General features: G+C 42.6%; 1 protein-coding gene across 1 annotated transcript; it reads left to right on the top strand.

Moving 5' to 3' along the window:
* The first annotated feature begins 5,890 nt into the window (after nt 1–5,890).
* Nucleotides 5,891–13,589, top strand: LOC132584636 (vomeronasal type-2 receptor 26-like). The gene is made up of 4 exons (XM_060256536.1): nt 5,891–6,052; nt 8,351–9,199; nt 11,538–11,664; nt 12,688–13,589. Exons 1-4 carry the CDS (start codon nt 5,891–5,893, stop codon nt 13,587–13,589), a joined length of 2,040 nt encoding a protein of 679 aa, XP_060112519.1.
* Nucleotides 13,590–13,997: the final 408 nt, after the last annotated feature.

The raw sequence follows: 13,997 nt of genomic DNA, 5'->3' as shown, positions 1-13,997 counted from the left end.
AGAGTCTCGCCACAGTACTACGTAACTTTAAATACATTATATATGATTAATTAAACATAAAAATGGAAGATAAAATATGTGATGAGGTAATCCCCCCAGCTATGTATTCTCCTAAATGTAGTTTGTAACGTTTAAAGGGCAATCCCAAATAGCTCTGATCAGAAGTAATGTTAATAAATGGGACTGATTCCTAGGAAAAGGTTTCTTGTATTGCAGATGAATTTATGCTTAATCCTTCATAATAACTGTACTCATTTAATCCAGGGATCATATTTTTGTCTACATTTCAGTATTTCTCTCTCATGTATTTCACATTTACTGATAACCTATAGGAATGAGGTTGAATCTGGTGCATTTGTTAAAGAGAATTATGGCTCTTAAAATATGCTTGTAATTGTCATGGAGGCATCATGAGTATTGCTTTGGACATTTTCCACAATATTACTGTGAATGCATTATGTTTTATCTATTTAAAATATTTTATGCCACCTTTCCACCCAGTTTAGGGCTTCCAAGGAGACAAACAATCAAAACATTTTAAAAATATTTAAAATTTGGAAAGAATTGTATATATAGAAATGTTAAGTAAAACACAAACACATAACCACATGGACAGACAACACAAGGACAAACATATGTCCTCCTTTACCACCAAATGGCTTCCAGTTCTGGGTTTGGCATCTTTAAAATAATTACTAATAAAACAGGAATAGGCTAAAAAGGTAAAGTTTGTCTCTTGTGCAAGCACCTGTTGATTCCGACTCTGGGGTGACGTCGCATCACAACATTTTAACAGAAGACTTTTTTACGGGGTGGTTTGCCATTGCCTTCCCCAGTCATCTACACTTCCCCCTCAGCAAGCTTGGTACTCATTTTACCGGCCTCAGAAGGATGGAAGGCTGAGTCAACCTTGAGCCAGCTAGAACCCAGCTTCCACCAGGATCGAACTCAGGTCATGAGCAGAGAGTTTGGACTGCAGTACTGCAACTTTACCACTCTGCACCACTGGGCTTCTGAGTTTAGTGAGGTTTCTGTCCCCTCTGACTCCTCCCCTTTTCATAGGAGTCTTTCACACAAGGATGAGATTTTGTAGGTTCAGTGTTGCTAGTTCAGCTGCACATTAAGCACAATAGTAACAGGGTTTCAACATGGCAGATTTTGCCAGAGTTTAACTGTATTAGTCCTTTTGAAATTGCTATACCCCCACCCCCAGCCATAGCTCTGGCAGAGGTTGTCCTTGAAAGGGCAGCTGCTGTGAGAGTCCTCTCAGCCCCATCCACCTCACAGGGTGTCTGTTGTGGGGGAGGGAGATAAAGGAGATTGTGAGCCGCTCTGAGACTCTTGACTGGGGGGGGGGATATAAATCCAATGTCTTCTTCTTCCCTAGGCCAAGAGCCCCGTGGCGCAGAGTGTTAAAGCTGTAGTACTGCAGTCCTAAGCTCTGCTAATGATCTGAGTTCGATCCCTGGCAGAAGCTGGGTTTTCAGGTAGCCGGCTAGAGGTTGACTCAGCCTTCCATCCTTCCGAGGTTGGTAAAATGAGTACTCAGCTTGCTGGGGGGGGGGGGGGGAGTGTAGATGACTGGGGAAGGCAATGGCAAACCACCCCATAAAAAGTCTGCCGTGAAAACGTTGTGAAAGCAACGTCACCCCAGAGTCAGAAACGACTGGTGCTTGAACAGGGGACCTTTCCTTTCCTCTCACTCCTAGGCCAACAGGGGTTTTGTATTTTTTTTTTTAAACTACAGCAATTGAGAAGCAGAGGTGATTAGTTATTGTGTTGGTGGACTCTCATCCGTGTACTCACCCTGCTTAGCTTCTGAGAGCTGATAACACTGAGCAATACCACAACACCTTGCCTCCCAATAATGTGTTTGCCTCTGTTTTTTGTGCACAGTTTTACTGGGACTAAGAGAAGCTCCTGTGCATTGTTCATGGTTTGCCTTTACCTGCCTGCATGGAATGACCCCAGAATTCCTTGGAGGTCTCTAATGCAAATGCTAGCCAATGCCCACCCTGAGTTTCCTGCCTTGATAACATCACTGGGTCACCACAAGTCAGTTGTGATTTGATAGCACTTTCCACCACTACCACCACCAAGACTCGCATGATCTCATCAGAGCTCAGAATCTACTCCGAATCAGCCCTGGTTAGTGTTTGGATGGGAGACCAGCAAAGGAGTCCCGGGTTGCTCACAGGGTTTTAAGGCAATAGCAAGCCAAATCTTGCCTTGAAAAATTATTATGTGGTCTCCATAATAGGACTGTGAGCTGATGGCAAGAAAGAGGGGAGTGGGGGGGGGGGGTAATGTTTTTGGAATGCCACAATATTGGGGGGGGGAATTGTTACGTCATGGATTTTGGAAGCAACTAAACTCCCTCACCTTCCCCATAATTAAAAACAATATAGGGCATGGTCTTCTTTTCAGCACTGACAAGTTGCTTTCAGTAACTGCGGACAGGTGGGATACAAGTGTTTAAATAAATAAACAAGGATATGTTCCTAAGTGTTGGAAGTGAAGGACTGTACAATGTCCCTGTGTACAGAACACTGGAGTAATTCATGGGGGCAGTAGACATAGCAAGGCTGTGTACTGCAAGAGAGCCAATATGGTGTGGTGGTTCAGGGAATAAATCCATAGAGCCCATACTCCAAAGCCGTCATTTGCTCCAAGGGAACAGATCTCTGTATCGCCCTTCCTCAGCACACAACCAGCCCCCCAACAGGTAAATACATTGCAGCCCAGTGCCTGTCTACCACTAAGAAGATGTGCAAGCAAGTTAGTTTAATGGAATTCAATTGGGTTGAAGAAACATGCTTAGAATTTGACTTCACATAAATCAATATAGTTAGAAATTGCTCACAATGGGCGTTTTCGCACTGACCTTCAAGTGGTGCGACCACCCTCCTCACGCCGGCGGATCTGCAGGGATTTCGCACCAGAAGCGCCGGCGCACCCAAAAGAGCCGGCGACTTCCGTCGCGAAACCAGCTCAAACGTTTTCCTGCTTCTTGGCGGTTTCCGTTTGAGCTGGTTTCACGACAGAAGTCGACGGCTCTTTTGGGTGCGCCGGCGCTTCTGGTGCAAAATCCCTGCAGATCCGCCGGCGTGAGGAGGGTGGTCGCACCACTTGAAGGTCAGTGCGAAAACGCCCAATGAAAACCTGAAAGTGACTTCTTGCTTCACATTCCACTAAGTTTAGAGAGATCTGGTCCCCCTTTTTGTGACTCGTTGGCTACTAACAGGTGGCCAGCTCAGGGTGGCATCAAGCCGACCCGGAAGGGAGACGACCAGAAAAGGAGTGCCTGGTAACATCCAGAGGACACATGGCCCATCCCCTGTGGAGGAGTGTCCACAGCACTTGTGCGCCCATCAGCCACTCCCTGGGCACTTCCCACCTGTCCAGAAGGCCAGGGCAGCACCTCAGAGCCGCCTCAGAATTTAGGTACCACTTTGGAAGTGCAAGCAAGTTAGTTTAATGGAATTCAATTGGGTTGAAGAAACATGCTTAGAATTTGACTTCACATAAATCAATATAGTTAGAAATTGCTCACAATGAAAACCTGAAAGTGACTTCTTGTTTCACATTCCACTGTGTAGAGAGATCTGCCACTTTCTGAGGCGGCTCCCATCCGGCCAAGGACAAGGTAGGTACGGGATGGGGATGGCAGCCAGATGTGTACGTGTAGACATGTTTTTTGAGATCTTCCTGCCTGCCGTCTCCAGGACAGCTTAAACCACCCATCAGTAAGCAGCCATTGGTATTTTTTAAAGAAATAGAATTACACAAGAGGCGTAATGTCACTTCTGGTGAATACCCAGAAGTGATGTCTCATTGCCATCATGATGACATGTATTGCACATATCCTAGAGGGTCACCATGACATCATACTAGCATTTTGATGTCAGTTCTGGTATTTGCCAGAAGCACGGTTATGCACTATGTCCTTCTGTTGCTATGCCCTCCCACCCCTGTTTGCCAGTGAGCAGCCTGCAAACCTAACTCAAGTAACAAGTGAGACTAGAGATCCACTCTGGGAAAAATCTTGCTTTCCAAACTCTACAGTGGCAATTATCTCCGTCCACAATTATTAAATCTCTGCAATTCGTTCCCTTGACTAAAAAAACTAATAAACAAGTCAGAAGATGGTAACAAAAACTTCCTTCATCACAAAGACTTTATGGAATAGAATAGGCAAGGGTTCTGTCAGTGCGAGCTGCCTTGTGATAGCAGACTTGAATTCAGAAAATTTGCAATTGCTGCTGTCATTCAAGATCTGCATTTGCATTGTATTGGTGATGTAGCTTAGACACTAAATTAAGAGGTGTGTTGACCGAGTAGAGGTAGCCTGATAAAATTAGGCTGAAGATGTAGACAGACACAGGAGATGTTAGATCCCTAGTCATGATGCTTGCAGAGGTTGGGCTGGTTGCAGTGCTGTTGCACTTACTCCCAACAGCATGTGAAACAGAAACTAGAAGTTGCCCCATGGTGGACTCTCTCCCTATTCTACATGAATGGCACCAGCCAGGGGATATCCTAATCGGTGGGATTGCTTCTCTGACCATTTCCCACATCCATGAAATAACTTTTGATTGTCATCCTTCACAGGAGTTGTTCAAGGTACCACAGTAAGGAATCACCATTTTTCTCTTGCTTCTTTTGAAACACAGTGGTCTTTTTAACATGCTTCAGGCTAGCCAAAGAATGTACAAGCTGTCTTTTGTTACAGATCTTACTTTCCTAAATCATGTCTCCTTTTCTGATTATGAGGGGGTTTTTTCCCCTGGGTTTGGAGAGTGGAGAGCATAAAGAGATATTTTCAGAGGAGAATATGTCACACCACATTGTTAAGAACATAAGAGAAGCCATGTTGGATCAGGCCAACGGCCTATCAAGTCCAACACTCTGTGTCACACAGTGGCAAAAAATTTTATATACACACATACACTGTGGCTAATAGCCACTGATGGACCTGTGCTCCATATTTTTATCTAAACCCTTCTTGAAGGTGGCTATACTTGTGGCCGCCACCACCTCCTTGTTATGTGGTTAGAAGCAGGCCGGAGCAGCAGGGGGCAGAAGGGGCAGCTACCCCGGGTGCCAGAGTAAGGGGGTGCCACAGCACCCCTTTCCCCTCCAAAAATAGGTAGGTTTTCATGGTGGGAGGGTAGCGGGGGGGGGTGAAATTTTTTAACTTTGCCCCCTCTCCAAAAATAGAGACATCCATCCCTGTGTGCAAATTCTATACAGAGCAAATGTATGAGGTTGTGAAAAACTGGACAAAAATGAAGGTAACAAAAACTTCAGATTCAAGCGCATGACAGATTGTGAAGCATGAGAAAATCTGTGAAAGACAATCTGTGGTAGTACCTCATGGTACATCCTAGGTAGCTACTTATGAAGTACTGATAATGTTAGAATAAGGTGTTTAAGTGTTGCTCTTATTGTAGCCTGCTATGAAGTTTTCAAGCTTGATCAATGGAGATTTTGTGGAATACTTCCTTTTAAAAGATCTTTACCCACGCATTTCCTGAGATAGGGCTTGAAATGCTGAATATTCTCAGCTGAAGGCCATGAAACTCAAAGTGGGAGCAAATCTTTATTCTGATATATAGCTGCCTCCATAGTGTAGCAAAGCAAGCAAAGAAGTTTGAACACTAATAAACACATTGCAGCTAAGTTTTTCAATGGCAAAAGCACAGTCCCCTAGACCCACAAAACAATTCTCCTGCTAAGGACATTGAACTCTCCTTTTAGAGTGCTGCCAAAGTTCTACCAACATGTTCTGGCCTTGGAGTTTGCAGTCAATGAGATCAATAAAAATTCCAAGATCTTGCCCAATGACACTCTTGGGTTCCACATCTGTGACAGCTGCTATGAGGCGAGGATGACTTATCGTACTACTCTGGATCTGTTGTTCAAATTGCATAGATACTTTCCAAACTATGAATGTGACATGCATAAAAATGTAATGGCCATCATCGGGGGACTTGACTCTGATATTTCCTTCTATATGGCAAACATCCTACGTCTTTACAAGGTACCACAGGTAGGTTCTGTGCATGGAAATTATTTCACAAGCTGTGCTCTTTTCCTTAGAATTAAGAACATAAGTCCTACACAAACAGACCAGTGGTCCAATTAGCTCAACATCCTGTTTCACACATGGGCCAGGCTGTTGCCCTGAAAGACCAACAAACTGGGCATAGTGTTATCCAAAGAGGCAGTCTCCTACTTAGTTGGGGGGATAGCTTTAAGGAGACAGACTGAGGGGGTAACTGGGATACTCCACCAATGTTTACAAGGATTTTTGCCTTAAGAGAACTGTCAAATAAACCAAACAGATGTTCAACTGGAAAGGGGTTTTTTTTATTGAAAAGGGAAAGAATAAAGCAAAATGCATACAATAAACACACACACAAGAGCTAACTAAGAGAAACACGGTGTGGGGGGGAGAGTGATTTTTAGAGAAGGGTGATAAATACAAATCTTGAAGAGGTCCACAGAAGCAGCAAAACAGTCAATGTTTCAAGAGTGAAGAGAGCTCATCAAAATGAGGGTATATTTGGAGAATTCACTGCTGGGAAGCAAGATGTTCCAGATATAGGGCAAAATGTACCCTCAGGAAGGTGAAGAGATATTGTCCAACAGTAAAAAGTGGTCCAGAATTCAGAGCAGGGATGATGAGAAAGACTCTTACACACCAGCAGCATGCAGAGGCCTGAGGACAGGAAAAGTGCAAAGGTGCCAACGGCCCTCTTCCGTAAAATGGATGCCCCTAGGTGTACGCCAGTATGGAGACAGAGGAAGGTGATCATTCCAGCTCCCTTCATGCCTCCTCATGTCTCTCCTGATGGGAATGTTAGTGAGCCGCAATCCCACAGCAGAGTTCCTCTGTGGAGGCAGGGGTTCTCAAGAAGGACTGAGTATTATAATGTACTTTTTTGAAGATTTTTCTATGACTTGTTCCCAGAAATTGCAGCATATTCCAATCATTTGGGAAAATTTGGTAAGACATTGGTAATATGAAGAAGGATAAAGTTTGAGTCCAGTGGCACCTTTAAGACCAGCAAAGTATTATTCAAAGCATGAGTTTTCATGTGCAAGCACACTCCTCAGATACACTGAAATGGAAGCTTACTGAAATACATATAGGTAGAGGGTGAGCAGCAAATTAGCATATAACACAATGAAGATGCTCCCCTTAAGCTGTAAGAATCTAAGGAAGGACTTGAATTTTACACCATCCTCTTATCTTTTGGACATTACTCAAGCAAGGCACATATGGGCTTTTTCAAGAGCCCTTTTTAACACCTTTCCTTTTGCCATTTTAAGTGGTAGATTTTCCAACTTGCCTATCCAACAGCACTGTTGCCTTTGTTTGAGTAATGCAGTTGAGACGGTCACAAATATACTTTTACATTGTAAACCTCTATCAGGATGAGAGATGTTAAATACTTATCCCATTACTTTCGAAATTCAAATCCTTGCAAGACTATATCGACCTCAGACCTGAAATATTACAGACATTCTTGTTAAGGGATAGTCAGAAACGGGTAATGTGTGATAGCAAAATTCTGTGTATTAGCTCTAAGAAAAAGGAATTGTGTGATTAAGGGAATGTAATTGATTTAGAACTTATTTTTAAATACTTTTAAAAACCTGCTTTCTACTTGCTTCAAACCGGCTGGTCCTTGGACCGTAATAAAGGATTGGTTGACTGACTGATATTTAAACAGATGCAAACAGGAATAATGAGCTACGTTTATATGATCAACAGGTGTTTGGATCAAATTAAAGGGAGGGGGGAAACAGTGACCAATTTCGCACTCAGCTTACCCCGTGGTCACGTTCCTCTTCTCTGCGCAGCGTCACATTTCCCACTATCGGCACCAAAGTTACAGGAAACGCCGCAGCTTTCGTGCAGCAAACAGAAACCACTAAAAATCAGTTTCCATCTGCTGCATCAAAGCCGCAACACTTCCTGTAACTCCAGCGCAGATAGTGGGAAATCCGACGGATGTTGCACAGAGAAGAGGAATGTGACCGTGGGGTAAACTGAGTGCGAAATTGGTCAGTGAAGCAAATAAACAAGTCAAAACTGGAGACTGACATGATGTGTAAATGTATCTCTCCCAATTGTGGAATGTTAAGAGTAATCAGCTGAGACCCTGTTGTTACGCTCCATCCATCCCTCTCAAGCTATCCCTTAACAAGAATGTCTGCAATAACATTCTTTGAGGCAGGGTGATTGCCCATACAGTGTCATGTCTCCTCCATCACCAGACCAGAAAATGGACGTTCATCTATTCTCATATCTTTATAAAATCTTTGTTTTTCTCTTTAGTTCCCATATGGCTCATTTGCACCCAAGGAGAAGGATGCGACGCTATTGACTTCCTTTTTTCATAGGGTTCCCAATGAATCCCATCAGTATATGGGGATTATCTGGTTGCTTCAGCATTTTGGATGGACGTGGGTTGGGGTCTTTGCTGCAGACGATGATCGTGGAGACCATTTTCTACGGGTCCTGGAGCCATTGCTCTCCAAGAATAGAATCTGTTTGGCCTTCACTCAAAACATCTTAGATCGGGAATATGCAAATTCTTTTGATGTTTTCTTCGATATACTATCAAATTTATATGTACCTTTTATTGATAGCAAAATCAATGCATTTATCCTGTATGGAGAATCTTTGACTAGTACGGCACTTAACACATTTCTGTTGGTAGGTGATCTTAGATATAAGGAAAACATCTCGTTTAGGAAGGTGTGGATCATGACAGCCCAGGGTGATTTTGTTTTGTCAGGCATTCAAAAGCAATGGGATTTTGAATTCTTCCATGGTGCCATTGTCTTCAAAATTCCCTCAAATGAGCTTCCAGGATTCTCCAAAGTTCTTCAGGATATAAAACCTTCTGGAGAACATAAAGATGGGTTCCTCAAGGATTTCTGGGAGCAAGCATTTGACTGCACATTTTCAAATGCCTCGGAGTCCATGGATGTTCATGATGCATGTACTGGACAAGAGAGGTTGGAGAGCCTACCGGGGCCTCTTTTTGAAATGCACATGACCAGCCAAAGCTACACTATCTATAATGCTGTCTATGCCATAGGGCATTCTTTGCAACAGATATACTCATCCAGATCCAGCCAGAGATTAAGCAAGGATTTTAAACATGTCCAGCCATGGCAGGTAATGCTTCCACTGACTGATTCTTTCCCTGTCCTGTTAGGATGAAGGTGGGGTTGTTATGCACATGTATCCCAATAGGATCACATTCCATTGCTTCTTTGACTGAACAGCTCTTTTGAGTTCATTTCTGTGCATGTGGGAGAGAAGAAGTTACTCAGCCAGTTTGGCGCAGTGGTTAAGTGCACAGACTCAAATCTGGGAGAACTGGGTTTGATTCCCCATTCACCCACATGCAGCCACTGGAGTAACCTTGGGTCAGTCTGAGTTTTGAAAGTTTTGAGAACTCTCAACAGCAGTTCTTGAAAGAGCTCTCTTAGCCCCACCGTCCTCACAAGGCGTTTGTTCTGGGGAGAGGAAGGGAAAGGAGATTGTAAACTGCTCCAAGACTCCAAGTGAAGGGCTGGGTATAAATCCAATTTCCTCCTCCTCCTTCCTCCTCCTCCTCCTGTCAGGACAAGCGTCCTCACTTTTCTGCTCCACCTTTCCCTCCTCTTTGGTTTACTGCCACTTCTACATCCATACCTTTTACTGCTTCATGTTTCTTCCTAGCAGTTCGGCAAATGGTCCCTGCATCTCAGGCATGTGGGAATGTTCGTAAATGTCAAAAATTGATTTTACAACCCCAGCAGCCACAAGGTTGTAAAGGAACCAAATAATAAAATAAGCCAAAGGAAGGAAAGCACCCACATTTATGGTGATAGATAAAGCAATGGCTAAAAAGGTAAAGGTAGTCCCCTGTGCAAGCACCAGTCATTTCCGACTCTGGAGTGACATCACATCACCATGTTTTCACAGCAGACTTGTTACGGGGTAGTTTGCCATTGCCTTCCCCAATCATCTACACTTTCCCCCCAGCAAGCTGGGCACTCATTTTACCGACCTCGGAAGGATGGAAGACTGAGTCAACCTTGAGCCAGCTACCTGAACCAGCTTCCGCTGGGATTGAACTCAGGTCATGAGCAGAGAGCTCAGACCCCAGTACTGCGGTACTGCCACACTGCAAATAAGGGGAAAGATGGATTATTTTTAATGTCCTGACCCGGGAGGGGGGGAGAGGAATCAAAGGCAGGGGAGCACCAGAGACCTCATTGATAAGATGCCAGTTGGTGGGGACCATGGAGATTTTACATCCATTTCAGGATAGATTTTTAAAAAGAACCCTCCCAGCTGGGATGGTGGAAGAGTTGAAAGATTCAGCTCATTCACTGCAAGCTGAGAAAGTCTGAGGAATCAACAACTAACAGGAGAGCTGAGTGAGGTCAGCAAGGATCATTCTCTATTTTTAATGACAAGTTCAAATCTATTTAATTCTTGTTGTGGGTTCTTTTCTTAGCTTCTCTAACATTTCTTTCTTTCTTCCAGTGTGTATTCCCATGCCTTTTTGAGTTTTTGGGTGTTTTCTTGTTAATTAAAGATAACCTTCCTTCTTTTGGGGGGGAAAATATATTTTATGTTATAATTATGTACGCAGTTATAGATATGAAATAAAAGGGAAAACCTTACCAGGTTGATTCCATGCCTTTTGCCATATTTTGTGAAATTGCAAATAGTGAAATCTTAATTCTTTTGCAGAGTAGATAATTTGTTATTTAAATGAAAGGCTTTAAACTTTGTCAGTGAACAATTTCCTGCTAGGAATTATTTTCACCTTCCATACCTTAGTCTGGCAGCAGTTATTATATATAAAGTAAGCACCTTTATCTCTTTTTAGTTGTTGTTTTTTGTTACTGGAAAAAAAAAATCCAAAGATGGAATTATTGCAAAATAAAGACCTTTTGGCAATATAATTTCATATCTGTGTCTCTTCTCTCCATCAACTAGGTCCACCCATTCCTTCAAGGAGTTTCATTTAATAACTCAGCAGGTGAAACAATATCCTTTAATAATGATAGAGGAATGGAAGCGAGATTGGACATAATGAACTTGGTCACTTTCCCAAATAAATCCTTCCGGATGGTGAACATTGGAAGAGTGAATCTCAATGCTGTTGAAGAGGAAAAATTTATTATTTACGATGACAGAATTGATTGGCCAAGACGTTTTAAAAGGGTAAGGAGAATTATGAGGTACAAGTCAGGAAAACTTGTGAACAATATGAAATCATCTCCATGCCTTCATTAAAATGTGGAGGCTTCGTGAGAAATCCAGCAAACGTTTGGACTATGGAGTGAGGGCTGTGTAATACATTTCATTTCCTTGTTTACAGCATTTTCCTCACAAAATAGAGATGCTGCAGAAATAATGTTGTCAAACATATAGTAGCAGGTCACTGAACCTTGACCGTTTTCTGAAATTCCAATCCAACTGCTGTCTTTGAACTCTTCATCTTTTTGGATAGGGGCTACCCCTGTCTCGGTGTAATGATCACTGTAAGCCTGGCTACCGGAAGGAAAAGAAGAAAGGGGAGAAGTTTTGCTGTTACAATTGTACTCTATGCCCAGAAGGGAAGATCACAAACCAAAAGGGTAGGTGATGTGTGGCCAGCTTCTGTGCATTAGACTCTGATGATCCAGTTAACTTTTTCATTGTTCTAGCATTCCCCAAGAGATGGGCTAAACTTGGCTTTGTTATGAAATCAAATAGCTGATTTGCACCCCTCAAACTGTCTGCTCAAATGAGCTGCCTGCATTTGTACAATGCCACTGTGGCTTCTAGCCTGGCCACCACTAACTTGGCCTTGTTCATCCAAAACTACATATTGTGACTGGAAATCACTTCCTCCCACAACACGCCACTGAAGAAGCTTAAGGTGCTTAATGCTGAAATCACTTCCTCCCACAACACGCCACTGAAGAAGCTTAAGGTGCTTAATACTGGCCACCCAGAATTATGGAAAGGGAAAGAAACTCTATCTGATCCAACTAGGGTTGCCAGGTCCAACTCAGGAAAATACCTGGGAATGCTGGGGTTGGAGACTGGAGCCTTTTCCATTCCCTAAAAATAAATAATTAATAATAGAGCAGTGCAGTTCCCCTGAATATAGTCTTCATTTCCTCATCCTCTTTTTTGTCTTCAAAGGGTTCCCCAGCAGGCTTTATTAAGGGCTATACAAACAGACTTACAAAACAGTAAAAATAAACACAGTTTGCAAGCCCACACTTTTGTCAGCTTGCTGGGACAATGCTATCAATTGCTTTACTCCAAGGAGTTGCTGAATGTAACTATCTGCTGTATATCAACCAATTTCTTCAGACTAACACAGGAAAATAGAGTTTCTTTCTCGCCCTCCCTTTGCTGAATCAAGTCAAGATGCCCTATGCCTCATTTGAAATGAAAGGGCTCACACAATGGCATCCCAGATTTAATAAGCAATCATAACATTCTTTATAACATTGTTCTAAATCATGTTTATTAATGATGAAAAGAAGCAGGAAATAGATTATATAAAATGTCTTATTGATCTTATAGCAAAGATGATAATGATAGTTGGACTTTAGTCACATGTGAATTGAACCTGAAATAGAACACATATCCTCTTGTCTCCTCAGATATGGAAGACTGTATCAAGTGCTCAGAGGATCAGTATCCAAGCACAGAACGTGATCGGTGTATACCCAAGAGTTTAAACTTTCTGTCTTATCAAGAACCTTTAGGAATCAGTTTGACTGCCATTGCTCTTTCTTTTTTACTGACCACATCTTTGATTCTAGCAATTTTTATTAAGCACAAAGATACCCCCTTAGTTAAGGCCAACAACCGTGATATCACCTACTATCTCCTCATTTCCCTCTTGCTTTGCTTCCTCTGTTCTTTGCTCTTTATTGGACATCCCAGGAAGATGACCTGTTTCATCCAACAATCCGCCTTCAGTATCATTTTCTCAGTGGCTGTTTCTTGTGTATTGGCCAAAACTATCACGGTGGTTGTAGCTTTCATGACTGCCATCCCAGGATCCAACATGAGGAAGTGGGTGGGGAAAAGACTGGCCAACACTATTGTCCTCTCCTGTTTCCATATAGAAGCAGCCATTTGTCTAGTGTGGCTAGTAACCTCCCCTCCATTCCCAGATATTGACACACAATCCCTGACTAGGGAGATCATAGTCCAGTGCAATGAAGGATCCATCATTCTATTTTATATTTCCTTGGGCTATATGGGAATTCTGTCCATCATAAGCTTGACTGTGGCTTTCCTAGCCAGAAATTTGCCAGACAGCTTCAATGAAGCCAAGTTCATCACCTTCAGTATGTTGGTGTTCTGCAGTGTTTGGTTGTCATTCATTCCAACCTATCTGAGCACCAAAGGGAAATACATGGTAGCTGTGGAAGTCTTCTCGATCTTGGCATCCAGTGCTGGGTTATTGACTTGTATCTTTTTCCCAAAATGCCATATTATTCTTCTGAGACCTGAGCTGAATAACAAGCATCAGATAATCAGGAGGAATATTTAATAAAACCATTCTATGTTTTATGTATGCTTATATACAAAAAATATCAATAAACCTAATTAAAGAGCCATCTTGGACTATCAGAGGTGTCAGTGCCGTCTATTCTTCTCACACATATTAGAGAAACATAACCACTATATGCAGGGGGGGTTGGTAGAAAAAGCCCAGCAGAACTCATCTGCATATTAGGCCACACCCCCTGATGCCAAGCTAGCTGGAACTGCGTTTCTGTGCATTCCTGCTCAATAAAAGCCCTGACTATATGGCTGATTCATATAAATTATTCTTTGGATTGCATGATTGCTGATTATCTTTATTTAGAATGCAAAATGTTAATGACACTCCTCCATTTTAATTGTGTTGCTTCTGGATCAGTTTTTTATTAAATTAACCACATACCACAATGGGGTT

The sequence above is a fragment of the Heteronotia binoei genome, chromosome 15 (assembly GCF_032191835.1).
Source record: "Heteronotia binoei isolate CCM8104 ecotype False Entrance Well chromosome 15, APGP_CSIRO_Hbin_v1, whole genome shotgun sequence".
Taxonomy (NCBI): Eukaryota; Metazoa; Chordata; class Lepidosauria; order Squamata; family Gekkonidae; genus Heteronotia; species Heteronotia binoei.
Note: the sequence above shows the minus strand (reverse complement) of the source record. Positions and strands in the feature narration are given on the sequence as shown.

Coding starts and splice junctions, on each gene's coding strand:
- LOC132584636 (XM_060256536.1), top strand. CDS start 5,891: ATGACTTATCGTACTACTCTGGATCTGTTGTTCAAATTGCATAGATAC. Junction 6,053..8,350: donor GTCTTTACAAGGTACCACAG/GTAGGTTCTGTG, acceptor TTTTCTCTTTAG/TTCCCATATGGCTCATTTGC. Junction 9,200..11,537: donor AACATGTCCAGCCATGGCAG/GTAATGCTTCCA, acceptor CTTTTTGGATAG/GGGCTACCCCTGTCTCGGTG.